Source organism: Artibeus jamaicensis, unplaced genomic scaffold, assembly GCF_021234435.1.
Source record: "Artibeus jamaicensis isolate MK-2021 breed Jamaican fruit bat unplaced genomic scaffold, CSHL_Jam_final contig_490, whole genome shotgun sequence".
Classification (NCBI taxonomy): Eukaryota; Metazoa; Chordata; class Mammalia; order Chiroptera; family Phyllostomidae; genus Artibeus; species Artibeus jamaicensis.
In genome coordinates, this window is record NW_026521861.1 from 12,682,925 (window position 1) to 12,704,563 (window position 21,639).

The 21,639-nt window shown below is 38.8% G+C and overlaps 1 protein-coding gene across 1 annotated transcript in view; it reads left to right on the forward strand.

Moving 5' to 3' along the window:
- The first annotated feature begins 7,876 nt into the window (after window positions 1-7,876).
- CCDC172 (coiled-coil domain containing 172) overlaps window positions 7,877-21,639 on the forward strand; it is a 38,327-nt gene continuing 24,564 nt past the window's right edge. The window contains exons 1-2 of the mRNA XM_037132870.2: window positions 7,877-7,955; window positions 8,168-8,253. Of these exons, the coding sequence (XP_036988765.2) occupies window positions 7,877-7,955; window positions 8,168-8,253 (165 nt within the window). The remainder of the gene's footprint in view (window positions 7,956-8,167; window positions 8,254-21,639) is intronic.

The window sequence follows — 21,639 nt, forward strand, 5'->3', positions numbered from 1 at the left end:
ATTTACACCGACGCCAAGTCCATGTGTGTTGAATTAATGAATGTGTTTGCTTCTTGTTCCCCTAGGTGGCTCCATGAGTTCAGAGGGCTCATTCATCTTGCTCATGGTTGTGGCAGAATCTGGGACCCAGTAGCTCTCCAATGCATACTGGGCGAGTCATGCTCGGGGTCATTCCTCAGGGCCTCCTCCTAAAGCCATGCCACCACTCTTGAGTCCTGAATTCTAGTTCGCCTTGTAAACCACCAAGACAGGTAACCAATCAGAGGCTGGGAATGAATACAGGAAAGACAAGCTGTCTGGTCACTTATATAAAACAGCCTAGCAGAGGCTTACAGGGAGTGGGAACAAGCTTTCTGACCTCTGCAGCGTTCGGCTCGCACTGGGACCCAGGAGATTTGAATCCCTTTCTCTACTTCTAGATGAGAGTATCGGGTCTTGTTTACAGCTACAACCTTCTGGACTGAAATATCCTATTGTATGAATAATAGCACCTGGAAGTTAGGTAAAAGACACCACAAAAGAAAACGAAAGCGGTTAAAATACAACAATTACCGAAATCAAATAATCTTTAGGACATCTTTTGACAAGTTCTCTCAGTTTTATTAATCTCTTCTCAGAGAATCACCATGGATCTTTTTTATGAGTGTTGAGATCCCACGTGTGCGATCCTTGAACTCATTAGCTGGGGGCTACGGTGGGAGAAAGTGCACCTCAAAAAAGGCAACGGCCAAGCCAAACCCTTTGATAATCCTGCATGGATTCGTATAGCCCTGAATGCACACATTCTACAAGTAGAATAATAAGGTGTAACAGGCATAGAACTACGAGACTACCAAATTTCAAATGATGGTATATAAATATATATATATATATATATATATATGTACAACTTGAGTAATTCCAGTATTTTGCAACATTTCTGGCACTCTCTTTATTTATCCCCTTAAATTTTATTTCAAAACTTATGATTACCTATGGAATAATCAGCTTATGCCTTATTTGAAATGTTTTTTAGTGAGCTCTTTTACTTAAATGCTAATTAATTGTTTTCTTTAACCATCTTACAGAGTCTCCATATTCTATTATCAACACACCTGCAATGTCAGATAAAAGATAAAGTTTATGAGGCATGTACACCATGATACAGCATTCTGAATTTTATAATATAATACTATTGTACTAAGGCCACTAAAATCATTTTAAACATTGGAAGCATAAAATGGTTTCACCTTGATAAATGAGCAATATTGTAAGTTGTTTTAAGAATAAATAGGATTTATGGTTCACTCTACCTATACACATATATGTCCATATGCGAATTAAATATCTTTCCAACTTTCCAGAGTCACTGTGACTAACTCATAGGTGGTAATAGAAATATTAAAATTTATCCCAAATTTCCAAATAATCGCTGTGACTAATTCACTCAGGTGAGTAAAATCTCCATAGAAATTTCTTCATAGAAAGATATTAATCACTGATTTGAATTTGGAGCCATTCAACAACTGAAGAGTTAATTATTTACTGAGTAACCAAGTACTTATTAGGTAGACAAATAATATATTAATGACTAAAACATGTAAATGGTAAGGAAAAAACCTTACATTTCTCTTTTAATTCTTTCTATATAATCCTCAACCATTTACATTTATTGTCATGGAAACTCCAACTTGATACATTGAAATTTCAAGCCCCTTATTTTCTTCACCTCTGTAATTGAAAGTTTTTCTTGCTGTACTTACTGTGTATATCTAATAAGTAGTTACTGCGTAAGTGAATAGATGATACAAGGTGGCAAACAGTGGTTTCCAAGTTTTTAAAACATATTTTATTGATGATGCCATTATAGTTGTCCCATTTCCCCCCTTCATTCCCCTCCACCCTGCACACCCCTCCCCCCATTTCCCCCTTTAGTTCATGTCCATGTGTCACAAGTTCTTTAGCTTCTACATTTCCTATACTATTCTTGCCCTCCCCCCGTCTATTTTCTACCTACTGTCTATGCTACTTATTCTCTGTACCTTCTCCCCCCTTCTCCTCCTCCCACTCCCCTGTTGCTAACCCTCCATGTGATCTTCATTTCTATGGTTCTGCTCCTGATTTAGCTGTCTGCTTAGTTTGCTTTTGTTTTAGGTGTCATTGTTAATAACTGGTTTCCAAGTTTTGTTTGCTGAGGCCGACAGGCTAATCTCTCGGGTCAGGCACCTGAGCAGCCTCCCTGGGCCCTATGCTGCCTTCTGTGCTCTGACAGTGTGGGAATCCAAGTTCACAGGCTATGCTACATCTTTTCTTCTTCCAAAGATTTTGATATTTAATGACTCCCAATATGTTAAGGGAATTTTTTATGCAATATATTTCACAACCAAAAGAAAGATTGATTTTCTTAATAAGGAACCAAGAATTGACAATGCAAAAAAGATCTTTTATTGGAGCAGAAGGGATTAGGAGGGAGTTCTAGACCTAGGTCAGGTGCTAATTGCCTGTGCAATGCTGGGGAAATCCATCAACCTCCAGGGCCTCAGTGTTAACATCTATAAAAATAAAAAGATTGTCAAGATGGTTTCCAAAGTCCATTAAATGACTGAAAATACTTTGATTATGATAGAAACAAGGCAGTCATCAAATTTTTTAGAAATCTTAACTATTTCCCACAAATTAACTTTTTTCTTAAAGGTTTTATTTATCTTTACAGGGGAAGGGAAGGAGAAAGGGAGAGAAATATCAAGGTATGGGTACCTCTCATGCTTTTCCTGCAGGGAGTTAGCCTGCAACTCAAGCATGTTCCCTGACTGGGAATCGAACCACAATCCTCTGGTTCACAGGCCCGGGCTCAATCCACTGAGCTACACCAGCCAGGACCTGCAAGTTAACTTTTAAGAATTGTTATACCGGTTGAATTACATCCCAAAAAAGGTAGAAGTTCCAACCCACCAGGAGCTCAGAATGTGACCTTATTTGGAAACGGGGCCATTAAAGATGTAGTTAGTTAAGATAAGGTCACCCGGGAGTAGGATGGGCTCCTTAACCAATATGCCTGGTGTCCTAATAAGGAGAGGAAAAGAGACAAAGAGGCAGAGACACACAGAAAGAACTCCAAGGGACAAGGCAGGCAGAGTGGATGCATCTAAAGGCCAAAGAACAACGATCACAAGCAATAACCAGAAGCTGCAAAGAGGCAAAGAGCAGATTCTCTGTCTGAAGGCCTAGAGGAACTATGTCCCCAGGGACACCTTGGTTCGATTTCAAACTTTTGACCTCCCCCACTGTGAGAGAATACATTTTGTTATTCTAAATCGCTCCGTTGTGCTACTTTATCATAGTAGCCCTAGGAAACGAATATAAATATTAAGAAACAATATGATACTTTGCATAAAAATCTTATTTTCATTTTTACATATTAGATATGTAACTGGTTAAATAAGCACTTATATCAAGGTATGGCCCATTCTCAATTATTTTTCCTTAGATCACATTTAAATTTAATACATTATAGAGGCATTATACTACTTACCCACATCCTAGAAGTCTGAAAATATCTTCAGAAAATATTAATTCATTGCTGATAAGCATTTGTTAGGAAATGTATCTGCCTTAAAATGAAGCAGAAGTGCTGAAATAGTCTCATTTTCTCCAGCCTCTAGTTTTGGAGGCAGTAGCTGAAGCAGTTAAGGGTTTGCCTTGATAGATGATCATGGTTCAAATCACGATTCTGTTACGTGACCTCAAACAAGTAACTTAGCTCTCGCTGCTTCGGTGCTCCATGTGCAAATAGTAAAAGCATTTATCTCACAGGGTTGCTGGGTTGATGAAAAGGCTCTTTAGTGCTTCAAACCTACCGCCACAGACAGACTGCAAGAAGCAACTCTGACATGCCACCCACCTGCTAGAAAACATTACATGTTCCTCCTTCGGATGCAAGAAAATGTTGAACAACGTCCAACAGTTGGATCCATCTTACTTTCTGCTTTCCTTCTCCCTTACTCACTTCTGCTGAATTGCCACCCTCCTTTAAAATCCAGCTCACATTTTATCCACTCCTGGCAAGATTACCCAGAACACCTACATCAGACTTATCATTCTTCCTCGGCCATATTCACACAGTACAAGCTGAGACTCTTATACATATTCTGCCTAAGAATTATTTGTGCCGCTGTGTCCCATTTGATAGGTTATGACATTCAGGAGGGCAGGGCCTGTGCCTTTCAACTTTGTATCCTCCACAGTTCCTAACAAAGATTTTACACTTAGTAGCTGCTCAATAAACGGTCATTAACCTTGGTTGAACCCACATTTCTTTTGGGCAGATGCCATAAGAAAAACATAAGATAAATGAATTACTTTTCTTCTTTCCATTGCAATATACATGCCCTGGGCTAGTGGGTATTTGCAAGCCTGCTTTAGAATTTAGGGAAGTCATCCATCTAAGAAAGGACAGGCAATGCATTTTAAATCACAAGAGCAGTATAGCCTTATATAAGGCCTTCTAGCAAAGCAATTATTGATGGCTCAATAACCCAGGTGCTGGTGTTATTATGAACACAAGTCTGAGGTTTAGAGACAATGAGTGATCTTAACTTTTATACTCCATAGGTATGCAACTCAGTAAAACATGCACAGATGGAAAGTTTAGATCTGAGACTCATACGTGGGTATCATAATGCAAATAATTGGCTTTCTTTCTACAGAACATCTGTTGAAACATCTGAAAGTAGTTGTTTATACTGCTGCCAACATGCTAAAGAAATATAATAATTCTCCAATGAGGTTAGAAATATCTGGGGGAAGAAAAATAGTTTTTATGGAGTTCTGTTTTTATTAAATCCCATTGTTATTTCTCTAATATGGCACGTAGGAGATGTTCAATAATATTTGTTGAATGAGTAGCAGAGACTCATTAAACAGTTGTTGAATGAATCATTTCTCTTTCTTTAGATTTACAAGATTCATTTTCAGAAAACTGTATGCTCTAGTTTTACCATGTCATATAACATTTTTATTTGGTATAAATTCAAGTAATGTTACTCTTGCTCTGAGGTATAAGGAAACACATATGACTAAAGCTAGGTATAGAACAGCAATATTTTATTTTTTTCCTTTTTATTGAATGTATTGGGGTGAGACTGATTAACAGAATTATACAGGTTTCGGGTGCACAATTCTACAACACATCATCCGTACACTGTATTGTGTGTTCACCACCCCAAGTCTCCATCCACCGCCCTTTATCCCTCCTATATATCTTATTATGTTACTTCTACTCATTATTATGAGACACTTTTAAAATTTGAATTGTGGAACTGCATAATCACGTTTGCTCTCACAAATAAAGCAAAACATCCTGCTAATGTCTATAGTTGTGGCTCCTCAAAAAAGACTCAAATTTAGGATTTAGAGGCAATGAAATACTCCAGGATTTGAAGAAGACTGCAGAAGAGGAAGAAGCCATTTCTCCCATTAACCTCTTCCCAGAATTTCCAGCAGCTCTCTCTTCCTTACTCCTGGGTGAGTGAGGCAACTAGGCTCCTTTCGGGCTGGCCAGCTTGCACTCTGCCAAGTTCAATGCAGAAAGAGCATGCTAAATAATGAATGTGAGCTTGAGTGTAACTAATAAAATTAGAATGTTAAAGAACAGCATGCTTTTGAAAGCCAGCCTCTTTGTGAGGATGCTCCCTGTGCAAGTCCATGGGAACTAATTCTGAAAGGAGGGATACTAATTGGTAATATAGTTTACTTTTGGGAAGCTCCGTCCTTTGGTGGCACAGCCTCTAAACGAGTGCTCAAAGAAAATGGCTTAAACCGCAATTTCAGCTTTGTTTTTCACCCTCGAACAGATACAAGAGTCAAATTTATTTCAGTATTTCAACAGGGTTCTATGTGATAGGGGATTATAAAGTTGTAAAAAAATGTATTTACGAAGAGTTTTCAATGAAATGCTAAAATGCTTGTGACATATAAGAGGAAAAAAGAGCAGAATCCAAAATTCAATTCATGAGCTCTGATCCCAGATTTCTTTATTTCAGAGCTTGCTCTGCCATGTACTCGATATGCAAATCTGGCAAGATACTTACTTGTTTTGTGCCTCAGCTTCCTCAACTATACCATGAAACTAATAATAAAAAAATAATTGCAAGAGGATAGAGAGTGTCCAGAATAGTGCCTGGCAAAGTTACTCAATAAAGAGTAATAATTATTATTACTCTTTGACAATATTTTCAAGAGTGTAAAAGAAAAATGCAAGATGAGGAGGATTACCTGGAAGGCAATGATTAAAATATTATTACTATTGGCTTCTAAATGATGTTTGTGGGCAATTCTTTTTTACTTCATTACCCTTTGCAGTATGCATTCTTCCAAAGTTTAGAAATTAAGTTTTATGCATTCACGGCTTGGAAATGAAGGTGGAAATTTGGAATAGGTTAAAAGTTATAACCGATTGTACTATAGCATAATGAAATATTAATTAAGTCTATTATACAGATGATGTGCCAGAAATTACATTTAGCTTGTTTTAATTCTAAATACATTCTAAGTGGAAATTACTTTTTCAGGTTTAGCCAATGTCAATTTAACATTCAGGAGTACAGTCACGTGTTTATTATAATCTTAATATTTTGACCTACTAAAATTAAAAATATTTTATTTTTTAATTTAAAAATTCTCATTCAAAAGTCCCAAAGGTGCCTTTCATGTGTAATCTTTAATTAGCAACCACTTTGGTCTCTGACACATATTGCGCAGATATTGAAGTGTTAATATTACTGCAGCTTGATTACAAAGGGCGATGAGTAATTTTAAAGCAGACACAAAAAGATATGCCCTGATTACAAAGGAATGATTAAGGCACAATGTCAGACATTGCTCATTTATAGCAGTCTTTGCCACATTCAAAGGCTAAGACTTTGCAAAAGTTTATATTTAGAAACACGCGTACTTTGTACTTTTCACACTCGGTGTTCGTGCCTTGGAGATAGGTCACCCCAACCCCAAGAAAAGGCCTAAGAAGCCTCAGGGGCCACGGGGTCGCAGCCAAACACCCGCACGCAGAATGGGCCAAAGGGGCCGCCGTAGTCTCCTTCCGGCCTGGCCTGGCAGGAATCGAGGTCACAACCTTAGGGAAGGTCTCCAGCGATAATAGAATTGTTAGCAAATCCACGTTTTGCTGAAAGACAGCACGTCAAGAACCTTGTCTCTCCAAAGAAAGGGGGTTGAGAGGTAAAGGCTGGGGCCAGGAAGGGCCGCTGCCCAGATGGCCGGGAAGCCGACGCCCGGGGTCTCTCCCTTTTTTAAGGTTGTTTTATTCTCATTCGAGAGAAAAGGAGAGAGAGAGAGAAATGTCAAAGATGGGCTTCCTCCTGCCTGCGCCCCTACCAGGGATCGAACGGGCTACCGAGGCGTGTGCCCTGACCGGGGATCCGGAATGAAACCGGAGACCTTGTGGTCACCGACCAGGCTGCAACCGACCGGCCACCCCGCCGGGGCTGGGGCATCCGTGTCTGTTGCCCCCAAGCGGGAGAGAAAACAAGGGAAGGGGCCCAGGCCTGGTCCGGGCGGTGCTCGGTCGGGGAAGAGGCACCGTGTGAGGCTGTTGTCCCACGTGGAAGGAGGGCAGACGGAGGGAAAACCGAGTCTGTTTTGCAACTGAGGGAACTGGGCCCTGGCCGCGCGCGAGCTGGGCGGAGCAGCCCGGGACCCCCCTGGTCTCCCCCCGCCCTGAGTGGACGCTGTCCGTGCTGTGGGCAGGGGCCCCGGAAGAGGAGGCCGATATGGGAACAGCCCCAGAATAATCTTTTCTTCTTTACTGTGCTTTCCAGGATCCTCAGACTCGGCTATAAAATATTTAAGGGGGGAAAAAAAGGAGCCGGGAGCCGGGGCCGAGATGAGTTTAGAATCCTTGTTTCAGCATATCATCTTCTCCGAGCATCAGGCCGAAGAGAGTCGCCGCTTGTTGCGAGAAGGTCCGTGGGGCACTTGGCACTCTGCGTGGGGCCTCTGTCTTCTGCAGGTCGGGGCTTGGAGCGGAAGGAAGTCCCCAAAGCAAAGGTCAGGGCACTTAGCGGAGGCTCTTTCCACGTGGAGGGATAGACAGCTGAAAGGTGCCTTAGCCCGGGCTACAGAAATGGGGACTTGAGAAAGATTGATGTGCTTAACGATTTAATTTGCCTTCCAGTCAGGTCGGAAATAAACAGATGTCGCGAAAAAATTAAGAAAGCAACAGAGGAGCTGAATGAAGAGAAAATCAAGTTGGAAGCTAAGGTATTGACATGGAGAGCATGTTCATGTATCACTTGAAAAAGGTGTTTTAACTTGACTTTCTGAGGGTATTTTACTGTTTAACTAGTTGCACTTCAAGTAGGTAACAGGCTAGTAGGCTGGTTAGCTAGGTCCCCGTTGCCCCAGAGCATTTACAGTTCTGAATCCAGTGACACCTCCCCATCTAGTATGAATTTGTCCTAAAGAAACCAGTTTAAGTAAGAAAAGAATTCATGGTTCATACTGGGGGATGGTTAAAGTTTTAAAAGAGCACAATATCCTTGGAAAGATAATTGTTCCATAAGTGGTTTGCGCGGTATATACATTTTGAATCATAAATCATTCAGGAAGTGGACCGGGTTGATGTAACTATTGAATGTAACTTTCAGAGGAGTCTCTGCCTTTTGTTTTTCAATTCTCTACCACATTTTGGACATGCCTTTCATCCAAAAGCGAATGTTTTCCACTAACAGTTCTTTTCTGCAGCATTTGTTCAGTTCTGTTGTTTTAAACAGAAGTGGGGGAATCTGGTGGTCTCCTGCAGGAGGATTTTGAAGGGTGGGTAGAATTTCCAAGAGGCAGAGCAGTAGGAGACAAGCATTTGGGGCTGGGGAGGATAGGAAGGAAAGAGACATCCCGGAAAGCATAGTGGGAGAGAAATCTACCGAGGCAGAGGGCTGATGTCTGGTGGGGTAGAAGACCGCAGGTTGTTGCCTGGGGAGTTGGGTGGTAACAGTGGTTTTCAGAAGCCTCTCTGAGCCCAGGGAGGGTGGGAGCTGAGAACATCGTCCAAGTGCATCCCAGTGAAGGTCTTTCTGTGAAGGGCAGGAGCGGACAGTCACGCAAAAATATTTATTCAACTCCTAAAGATATACTTACTAAGCAAGCAGTGTGCAATGGGAAATCTGTTTGACGAAGCCTATTTTCTTAAACTATGCTGATTTTAACTTTACACTGTGAGGAATTTTCAGTTCTCTTTTTGAATAAAGTAGTCATAGATCCTTTCTCCACCTGGAGAGCTTCTGCTCTTCCTTCCAGGTCTTGCTCAAGCAACATCACCTGGGAAGGCCTCCCTTGGACATCTTGGAAGAGATTTTTTTATAACTTTCAGTGCACCACCTTACAGTTAAATAATACATATTTGTGTTTGCGTCCTTCACTATTTTGTGAGCAGTGTATCTGGAATTTTTTTCTTACCCATTTCTTATTCCCACAGCCTATATCCAAGGCCTAGCACAAAAAAAAGTTAGCATTTTAAGTGAAATAATGAATACCGATGATGACATAGCAGGGAGAGTCGTGTTGTCTTTTAAAATAGAATTCACAACTGTGACTTAGTGAAACCTTAGGTCCTGTTTTGCTTGTGAGTAGCAGAGAAACTGGCTGCTAACAACCGTGCTAAAAGCTGATGGGATGGGCCAAGCATTAAGAATGTCATGATGTAGCTTTCTTTGTCTTTAGAAAGAATTAAGATTCAGGATTGCTAACTAGAAGCTATTAGAAATAATAGGCAGAATATGTTCAGTTAGGTAACGCATAGTGAACACTGACTGAGCACTTCCTACCGGCTGGGCACTGTGCCGCTGCTAACCCTGTATCACTCCATCGGTCCAGGCGGACTCCTACGCCTGGGCGCCATCTTTAACCCCCCGCTGGGGGAGGGGAGGAAGGCCAGAGGTTAAGTGACTTGTATCATGGAATTTAAAAACAGCTACCATGATGCGAGTGTGACAGCACATTTTATTAAAACGGATTTGTTAACTCATCTTAAACTTCTTTATTCACATTTAATAATGTAGCTGAAGCTTTTGCATCTACTTTAGGGCAATGTTTTTTAAAAGGTCATTTATGTAAGTCTTTGTACAAAATGTAGCTTTCCTGGACTTGTGAAGATACTGACCTGACAGATAACAAATGTTAAAAAATAAAAGACTTACTCTTTGAATATTTCTTTGGAAAAAATTAGGTTTACTCTCTAGTATTTTCTTTGTTGGCTGGTTTTGCTGCAAAATGGAAATGTAATTTGTCGAGATATATATAAAATGTTGACACAAATATTTATACTTCAAGTAAGAATAGAATAAGTCCCTAACATTGTTTGGAAACATTTGCTGACATTACTAATTAATATAGTCTGATAAATGTGCTCTGCTCTTTAATCAGTTCACATATGTGGGCAATAATACAGTTGTATCTTACTGATAAAATTAACATGAAGGTCACAGTCCATATAATATTATGTGATTTATAATATAGTCAAAATGGTGTGTGTGTATATGTGTATATAACGGTTTTACAAGTGGACCCACAATCATAATGTAAATGATTAATAGGAAGAACTGAAGAAGTAATAATACATTGATTTCTTGTTCTTTTATTCTCAGTTAATTATATGGCTGCCAATAACAATGAAAATATATTTATTTGCATATTTGACTTGGCATTTATTGATCAACTTATCAAGTAGAGCAGTAGGAAGACAAACTAGAACATAATTTGAATAGGCCAGTGCTTGAGCTATTTGTACAATGAGACATTCAGAAAATATTTTGTGCATCTATTTTAGAAGTTGTTTGTGTTAAAAAAAATGTATTTAGGAAGTACAGTATTCACTTTTCTCCCATTCTGTAAAACCCAGGCAGCCTGTAATTAGAAGTTGAATGATAGCATTTGCCTTTCAGGGCTCAGTGAGTTCTTTAAAATACGTGGTTGCAAAAGTCTCCCATTATATGAGTGCATCGTGAATTGGACAGCTACAGGATGCCTGGTTAGGTTTGGTAACGTGAAAACGGAAAGACAAGAACTCACCCTGGATTTTTTGCATTAACGTTTAACAATACGCTGAAGCTTCTGAGAGTCGGGGAGAGGTTTTGCAGTATTATGACAGAGCAAATCAAAATTCAGGACTCACGGGATATTTGTAGTTTCTTTTAAGCCCCTACAAAAGTTGTTTATGTTTTAAAAAATAGTCTAGAGTTAAAAGTGGGCTATTTAATCTTTATAAAAATGCATCTAAAACCTAATACAGTACCATGCATCCTGAAGAGGAAGCAAACGGAGGAAGGTCTGAGGCGATTTTGTCTGTTTTTCTTCTCCCAGCCTTAACTAATTGCACAGATATCTTAACAATAATAAAATTTCATGAACTATTATAGTAAAATTGTATTGACATAAGTAAGGTGATTTCCTTTACTGCCTTCTTTAAAAGGTACCCATTCCTTTTTTTTTTTTTTTTTGAATTGATAAAAGTTAGGATCCCCATCAGAACTGCGGGCAATGTAACATCCATTAGGACTCGATTACCTAACTGGGGAAAAACACAAATCACAAATTATTATCATTTATAATATTGAGATGCGTTTTGTAATTACCATATTTTTAGGACTATAAGATGCACCAGACCATCAGACATACCTAGGTTTTAGAGGAGGAAAATAGGGGAAAAAATTTGAAGCAAAAAATGTGGTAAAATACTTAATAACCTGAGCTCCCACTGAGCCCTGCCCACTGCCTGGAAACCCTTCTCCAGTTCTCTTTCTCACCCATTGCGATGCCTGTTAGAAGCTGTCACCCTTCTCACACATTCTGGGTTCCCTTCTTGACTAAACTTTCACTCAATCTATTTGCCTTTTATTTCAAAGAGAAAATAGAAACTATCCAATGATTTTTTTTCCAACCTTCACATTGTAAACCTGCTACATGAATGCCCATCCTCTCCCTTTCCTTCTTGTTAGGGAGATAGTGCCCTTCCCTCTGACAAAAGACAGCTCTTCCACCTGCATTTCAAACCTCATCATCTCCTGTAACACCACCACCGTCCTCATCATCATTGTGTTTTGTGCATATTAGTGGAAAGGCGTCTGTAGAGATAAGTTGACAATAAAAACGAGAGAGAAAATATAATCAATAGTTGAGGGTCCCTCAGAGGGTGGAAGGAAGATGGGATTTGGAGCATAAGAATTAGCCGCAGACAAGAGGGATACCTCTTCTGTTGTAAAAACCAAAAAAGGTAATGTTTAGCAATTAGTAGTATTTCAGGCCTTACGCTAAGCATTTTACAAACATCTTAGTTCTCACAAGAACCCTATGAGGCTGGTAGTACAGTGGTATTACTCCTATTATTCATTTGAGGAAATTGAGACTCAGAGAAATGAAATCACTTGCATGAGGTCACGTAAGTGGTAAGTAACAGATCTAAGGTTTGAGTCTCGTGGGTTAACATTGACCGTTGTGGTGCAGTGCGAGAGGAAGGCAGAAGGAAAGAGGATATTGGAAGTCTTGGAGACTTAGTGACAGGAAGAAACTGGAAGTGTGATTCACTAAAAGTAGTCTCCCAGCTTTATTGTTTCAACAAGCTTGATGCGTTTGTGTCCTGTGCTTAATGAAGTTATTAATGAGAATGTTTTTGTTGTTCTTTTTGCTTTTATTTCTTTGTTCATTTGCTTTACCAGTTGGGTGACTTTGTGCAAGCAGGGTAGTAACTTGAGTTTGGAAGTGTTTTCCTGTAGTTATTTGGGCTCCTCCTCATGAAAGACCCATAGTGGTCAGACAGGTTGGGGGGTGGATATGCGGCCTTTGCCCTTGAGGGCAAAGTGTCAAGCCAGAGGTATTACCCCTTCCTTAGAGAGGGGGCTCTCACGGTTGTGGACAAAAATTGGGCTCTGTAATATATAAATGCAGCCAAAAGTAACCTCACAGGGTGGTCTGGTAATAAATTCCTACTGGGCAGGTCATGGTGGGTCGTCACACCGCAAGCCTTCAATGTCCCTGGAAAGCAAGCCCTGTCCCCTGTTCCAGGTTCACCATCTAGGTTAACACGCCATCGGGAAGGTGCTTTTTTCAGACCCCTCAGAAGCACAGCCACCTTCAAGAAAACCCACAGTCTTGTTAACTGTCCTGTAACCCAACCCCCGCCTTCCCTTCGCCCCATTTCCTGTGATCTTCCTTAATTTCCCTCCTTAATTCCAGCTGTAGAAAAGAAACTGGAAAACTGTCATTCTCAGGAGCATTTGGGTCTCGCTTCCTGGCATGTCATCGGTTTGGCTCAAATAAACTCTTAAAAATGCCCCAAAGGTTTGGACATTGCTTATGCTGACACAGTTCAGGGTATTCTCGGTTGAAAGCAACAGAAGTTCTGTTCAAAATGGCTTGTTCAGAATAGTTTCCCACATATTGTCTGTATCGACTCACATATTTGAAACTCAATATTCGATTTCTTGGGTATTCCATCTAGGAGTAGAATTTCCAATGACATTCAGTTCCCTAATGACATTAATGTCAAACGTATTTTCAGGTGCATATTGGCCCTTTGACACATCTATTCTTGACATGAGCTACTTAATTGTCACGTACATGGATGGTTCCGTTCTTTTAAAGAGGGGAGGGAGGGCTGGTCTCTGAGAAGTAGCAATCTCTCTTCATATTAATTGAACTGAAACCATATTTCTAAGTGAGGTGAAAAATACTACACATAGCATTTATTAGACCCCTTTTTCTCAACTTTGTTTTCAGGATCTTAAGAAAATCTACAGAATATTTCGTGGTAATAACAGTTTAGAGTAAACTCTGTTAACATGCCAGATAGCCTTTGTGCTTATAAATCACGGAAGTCGCATACCTCCTGCCTTGGATCCATAAAACGAAAAAGCTACTGCACTGTTTCTAATTGTAAAAGCTACCAGTGCGCCTCTGTTTTTTTTTTTTTTAAGAGCTTCGCTAAATAAATTGTTTAGCCTGAAATGTTAGAAATGTTTTGAACAGAAAAAAAGCCTCCTTTCCGGGAACTGAGAGAATGGTCCTCTAATTAAAGAACAGTGTGTTTACGGTGCTATGGACAGCGGGCACAAGATTAAAGTTCCATTTCCCAGCCTTGTAAAACTGTGCGGCACAAAATAATGCCTTGTAAAAAGCTCACCTTCTGACAGTGATTTCTTGGAAAATCAATTAACTGTGTCCTCACGTCTCCTAAATATCTCCAATCACACATTGGGTAATTATTCACTCAACAAACATTCATTGAGCAACTTCTAAATCACACCATGAATAATTGACAAATTACATAACAAATTTGTGGCTTAATTAGAGGGTTGATATCAAGCAACTTTAACTATATATTAACCTAACTATAAACTCAAAATTCTTGTTCTCATTTTTCAAAAAAGTTTATAACTTACTTTTAATTTTTCCTGTGTAATCGTATAAAGAAAATCTTATCACATTCATCATGAATAATTATCTAAAACGTGGAAGTAGAGAGAGGCCACCGGAGGCCCTCTGAGTGTAGCACTAGGCGTTTCCTAGTGGTTCAGCTGCCGGGGAATAATCTGGCTCGCTGGGGATGTGAACCTTTGTAAGTTCTTTTGTTCCTGAGTCACCCTCTCTCTAACCTCAGGGCTTGTGCGCTTCTCTGCCTGAAATGCTGCTTTTCTCAACTATTAGTGTTTCATGCAGACTCACTTCTTTTGGGTCCCTCCTGGTAGGGTGGTCAGCTGTTCCACCGGAACGTGAGACTTTCAGCTCTAACATCGGAAGAGTCCCACGTAAATCTTGATGGTTGATTCTCAAAGAGGGATCTGTGGATCCACAGCTGTCTCCAAGACTCTTTCAGGAGGTCACATTATTTTCTTAACTATTTATGATTTTCACTGTGCTAACATGCACATTGATGATACCAGGTGATGGGGAGTAAGGTTGTTGGCACCTTATTACAAACCAAGGCAGTAGCCCCAAACTACACTAATAGTCATTGTGCTTTTCACTGCTCTGCTCTCACGGTAAAAAAAAAACAAAGCCTACCAGTTTCACTGTGCGCCCTTGATTAAAGTGTAAAAAAATACTGTGAAGCTGTATGTGTGCACATGTTTTTAATACTGTGTGCAATGGATGTTCACAGAAAGTACTTCTGTACTCTCAAAGCAAAGTGTCTCAAAGGGGAGTGCTTGTGTGACTGAGTTGCAGTATGAACTAGCTGTTCTTATCCGGGAACACCATTTTTACTAGAGTAATTGTTAGTCAAGCTGTACTTATGTGAACTTGAATATTTGGTAAAACTTTCTTTTCTCTTTTTTAACTTTTAAAAAAGATTTTATTTATTTACTTTTAGAGAGGGGAAGGGAGGAAGAAAGACAGGAAGAGAAACATCAATGTGTGGTTGCCTCTCTCTCGCCCCCTACTGGGGACCTGGCCTGTATGCCAGGCATGTGCCCTGACTGGGAATCAAACCAGTAACCCTTGGTTGGCAGGCCTGCACTCAATCCACTGAGCCACACCAGCCAGGGCGGTAAAATTTTCTTATAAAGAGCCAAGTGACCCAGACGTTGCATGGCACACAACTGATTGTCTTGTTATTTTACCAATGAAAATACTCAACTTTTCTAACACAAATTCAAATTTTGGGAGACTCAGATCTGTCACTGTAACTTTGACAGTTTTCCAATACTTAAAGATATTTCTTATGAATTTTCTTATAAGTTTTCTGTGATATTAATGAATGTTATTTTTATTATTGTATTATACAACATAGCAGCATTTGGAGCGTCTGAATAATTCACTGATGCAATATTTTCCAAATGACTAGTGCATAATGTTACAAAACTATTCATGGATAAAAGATCCATTAAAAGCACAAGATAGACCAATGAGTTTTATTGTAACAGAGGATGAAAAGTTCATTAAAATCAACTTTTTCCACATTGCAACTAGCCTTTAAGGAACTACTACTTGTTGAAAAGAATACACAAAATCCTTTAAAATGGGTATTAAAATGCCCTTCCCATTTCTAACTACACATCTGTAAGAAGCCAGGCTTTCTTCATATGTGTTAACCAAAAAACATTACAAAATATTGAATAAAGAAGCAGGTATGATATCTTCTGTTAAACCAGACATTAAAGAGATATGCAAAAAATGTAAATGCAACTCATCTTACTTCTGTTTTAGAAAATAGTATTTTTTATATTTTAACATGAAATGGGTTTGTTATTCTTAAGTGAGTTAAATGCTTGTTTAAATTCTGTTTTAATTTTTATACAGAAAATATTCATATATATAACTAACAAAAAAATCAAACAAGTCCATAATTTTTTAAGGCTCTGGAGTTCGAAAGACCAGAAAGTTGGAGAGCGCTGCGGAAGTCTCCCTGTCTTCCAAATATAAAGTAGCAGCCCCTTTTCCATCTTTCTGCCTCTTTTCTTTATTCTGCTTTTTCTTTGTAGTGCTTAATGTTTCTTGATGTGTTTTATATTGATCCGTATATTATTTGTCTCCCTCCAGTGGGATGTAAACTCCACAAGGAATACAAATGTATCTATTTTGTTCGCTATTATTCCTCGTATCTAGAACAGTAGGTGTTAAATAAACATTATTGAGTGAATAATTAATTTCCATTTTTTCTCACAGAATTCTGTTTTCCTCTTCTGTAAGTTCTGCTTGCTTTATCCAATAATGTTTTTACATGGTGATGCATTTACTTATGAGCTTTAAAATCTTTTATTGTAGACTTATCTTTAGCAGGGCTTTTTTTCCTTGGGAGTCTCGAATATCCCTTGATAAAAAAGATGTCCCTAAGGACCACTTTTACCCTTGCTGATTTCATTTGTGCAGGACTTGCCCGTAACAGTTTTTATGTTAATTTATGAGCTCAGGATTTCTGTACTGCGTAGGTCAGAGGTATTTGATTTTCACATCCATGCGCAGTTCAAGCTTGGGGTTAAGTTTTGGGTTGACTCTTTCACTCATGGCTCACTGGAAACAGATCACGTATATGCTGCATCTCTAAGCCAACAGATGGAGTTTTGTTACTGTACTTGCTTAGCTGGCATAGACACTTCTGGATTCCTCACTATCCAGTGAACCCCGTTCCAGCTCACTTTGGCCTTGACTTTTAGTCTTTGGCGGGCATTTAAAACCCTACACTATGATATCTGTATATAACCCCGAAGATACCCCTTGGACTTGAATTCTAGCTTGATGATTTCCGGTGTGATGATTTTTCTCTCTTGTTTTCAGATTAGCTATACGAATGATATGTTTCATATTAGTTATAGTTTATCCAGCATTTCTCTGTGTTTGAATGGAAAGTGGTCTTTTCCACATTTGCTTAGATGGCTATATTAACCCACATTGTTCACTATAAAATTTCTTAATGCTTCAATTTCCTCATTCTTGATTTTTTATTTATCTTTTGGTAAGTCTATGTAGTTGTTCAGTAATTTTCCAGAAAAAAAATATGTACATGATGGATAAAAATAATGTACATGCTGGATTCCCTAAGCCATTAAACTCTCATATTTCTATTTTCATACTTGAGTGAAAAAGCTTATCTATATAAAGAATTCTTGAGTCAAACCTATTTTTAGAAAATTTTATACATCCAGCACTATTAGCACTGTTGTCTTCTAAAATTTATTAATACCTGGTGTTTAAGAACTTGTTTTAGGTATCCTGTTCTGTGTCATCTTCCTTCCGTGGTTGCTTATAGAAACTGTTTTTTATCCTTATAATTCAAAATTCGTGCATAAATGTATGCATCATTTTTGTCTTAAATGAGGGTGAGCCTCTCATGTTAACCTCAACTATTATATTCTGGTTCCTTTCTCAGGTACCCTATTTCTTACAGCTCAGATCTCTGTTCTCTTTTCTCTGAATCCACATCCCCTGTTATTTGCTAGTTCTCAGCAGCCCTGGACAACTTTTTCCATTTTACATCACTGATTCCATCCTTTGCAGTTAGTTCTATTATTTAATACTGTGCAAATTTGAATTCTGGGTTGCTGTGTTACTTTTTAACGTTTCTTAAATACCTGTTTTCCTTTTTATCTCAGCATGTACATATTTATCACTCTTTTTTATGACCTTACTTCCTTTTGTTTTTTCGCGGACATAGCTTTCAGGTAATTCTTTTTTTCTTTTCTGTTACTCTTTTTTGATAGGGTTTATGTTGTCGTTTGTGAGAGCTGTTCAGATTTACAGTTTTGCTACAGGTACAATATATAAATTGTTCTTTGTCTCATTCTAGTTTTCTTGAGTTCTTGGAGAATGTACTGTGTTCTTAGAGCTAAACTGCTGGTTGACAAGTGTAGGGGAATGTCTCCAACCCAGTTTCTGGTGTTCTTGGGGTTTACTTGACTGACGTATGACTTTTCTTGTTCATGTGCCAGATTTTCTTGTTATGAGGAGGAAATGCATATTTTAATGGAATCTGTGACATTTTATAGTTTTTCAGTTAAAAGCAGTACATGAAAAATCACTACGCTGAGCATCATTTTATATCCTCACAGAATAGGAAGATGTAGTTATAGGTGAAGTTAGGCACCACCTCCTAAGCTGTCATTTAACACAGAAGTCACCTCATTTCAAAGTTTTCCCTAGTAAGAGTCTTTCAGCTTAAGAAGTATCGTTACAGAATAATTCTCCTACTTCTCTTTCCTTAGTCAGCAGTTCTGTGGGAATGGGTGTTTTACTTGAAGAAAAGGGAAGAATAGTTTTTGGAGAATGAGGGTTATTTTGAGAAGTGTAGATTTAGGTTGGCAGTGGGCTTTGAACTACCAGATAGATTCAGAAAAGGTGAATGAAAGAGTTCAAGGGTGAACTGGGTACTTAGAGTTGTGCCTGTAATCTTAATGCTGCTGTAAAGAAATTCTCATACAGCTTTGGGTCCCTAGGTGGTCTTATGAATGGCTATTGCCTGAATTAATATTTCAAGATGAGTTGAAAGGCTGCCTACCTCAGCTACTTTGATTCAGACGAGTCACATGGCTTTAAATATAGTTCATTTTCTCCTTTAATGATAAGCAATGTACAGTTATATGAGAAAGAAAATTCACATGTCAGAAGATGGGAGTGAATTTTTATTGTCTTCATTTGGTTTAATATTCATAGCCATGACTTTCCAGAGATAATTGTACTTGAACAACAGTAAAAAAAGTGTTCATAGCCATGAGAAGACAGAAAAGAGGAAGGAATGGGGGCTACGTGACCCCCACAGTAGGAAACTAGATTAGATTGTTACTCTAAATGGTCTTTTTCTCTTTATCCTGAGCTGCTTCTTTACCTCTATTCTTGTTCATTTATTTTGTTTTTGCTGTGGAAAATGGGATCTTTTTTAATGCTTTTTTCTATTTATTGTTGGTAACTAGAAAAGATATCATTTTTGGTATTTATTTTGTTACTGGTCTCTTTACTGAACTCTACTTTTTATTTCTAACAGTTTCTTCGTAGATCTTCTTAGATTTATTAGGTATGTAGTAATGACATTTGCTCAAACAAACAAGAGAGAATTGTGCGTCAGTGTTTTGGATAATGACATGTCTTATTCTTTTTTCACGCCATATTGCACTAATAAGAACTTCCAAAACAAACCTAAATAGCAGTGGTCTTACCAGGCATCGAAAGGTGCAAGACAAGCGAAGACCTGGCTAAGGTGAAAGAACGAGCCACAAAGAGTCTGGGGGGGAGGTGTCCAGGCAGAGGACAGCCAGGGCAGAGACCTTAGTGGGGCGTGTGCTCCGGGAGTGACAAGGAGGATGGCGTGGCTGGGGGCAGGTGATTGAGGACACTGGTTGAAGATGAGATTAGACAGGGAATAAGGAGTAGGGTGTACCACTTGCTAATAACATTGAACTTTCTGTACTACGTTAGTGTTACTGTGTCATGGTGAGTTATTCCTTCGGCACTCACTGCATCTGCTGTGAAGAAATGCATTTATAAAAAGTATAATTTTTTGAAAAACCTTAATATCTGCTATTGATACAATATTCATTGGTGTGCTCTAGTGTTTAAAATGTCTTTTATCATAGCCGTAACAAACACATTCTTTCCCAATTGCTATGATCTTACACATGTGAAATCTTTTGCATAACTCTCTTTATGTCTTCTTGTGTCAAGTTGCCCGCTATACTATTGGGCGGAGTTTTAACCAGCAGAATGTCAGTTTCTGAAGACTGAGGTTATTTTCAACAACAGCAGCCACAACAAAGTTCAGCTTTGTGCTTTGCTTACTTGGACCCAAGCATTGATTTAAAATCCTCAGTCATTTTCAGTTTTCAAGTTCTTCTTGTGGAAAAATACCTAAAGGCACCCAGGCAGTAAGGGGAGCGAGGCGGGTCCCAAATCCTGGCTGTGCTGAAACTGATTCGGTCGACCAGATAAGTCGGCTCAGTGGGAAGACTGTGAGTTCTGCTGACAATCAGATATCCCAAGAGGAGTACAACAGGGAAAGGGGGAAAAAAACTTTGTTGCTGAGAGAAGCAGAATTAACCAGAGTGTTGGCATTGCTATAAATGAATGATTTCTGTAACAGCAGTATTTTCTGACAAAGCTTGGCTATTTGTCTCTATAATGTAACTTTAAGGCTGCACGCAAATATTTTTCTTCAATTCATACTCAGAAAAGAGAGAGAGAAACTTATATCAGTGTGAATAGGAACCTTCCATCCTTTTATTTTTATTGTCTGTGGCCCCTTGAGATCCTTGTGTAACTCCCCTGAAAGTTATATCCCTGGAAATAGTCAGTAATTTCAAAAATATTTAAGTTGTGATTTTACATCTTTTTTGCTGTCTTCCCAATTCTGATTCCTACCCATCATTTTTGCAACAAGAGAGGTAATAGAGTTTTCTAACCATAATTTATTCTGTGAAATGACCTCTTCTTGTGATCCTATCAATATGTTCATGAATATTTACCTACATTTTACATATCAGTAAGTCTGGTTTTCAAACACAAGAATGTGAAAAATAAGAAATCAGTTGTGATAACAAAAGTAGCAATGAGAAATGCATTCTGCAAATAGTCATGAAAAGCTATTTTAGTTCTCTTTTAAACATTTTATTTATTTATTTATTTATTTAGAGAGAGAAAGGCACGGAGACAAGAGGAAAAATAAACAACTGGGATTGAGTGAAGCTAAAAAAGGTTTTGCATAGCAAAGAAAACCATCAACAAAATAAAAACACAACCCACAGAATGGGAGAACATATTCACTGATACATCTGATAAGGAGTTCATATCCAAAATCTATAAATAATTTATAAAACTCAACACCAAAAAAATGAACAATCCTATTAAAAAATGGGCAAAGGACTTCAATACACACTTCTCTAAAGAGGATATACAGATGGTCAGTGGGCATGTGAAAAGATGCTCAGTGTCACTAAACATCAGAGAAATGCAAATTAAAACCACAATGAGATACCGCTTCACACCTGTCAGAATGGCCATCATCAATAAATCAACAAACAACAAGTGCTGGCCAGGATGTGGAGAAAAGGGAACCCTTTTGCACTGTTGGTGGGAAGGCAGACTGGTGTAGCCACTGTGGAAAGCATTATGGAGATGCCTCAAAAAATTAAAAATGGATCTGCCTTATGACCCAGCAATTCCACACCTGTTCAT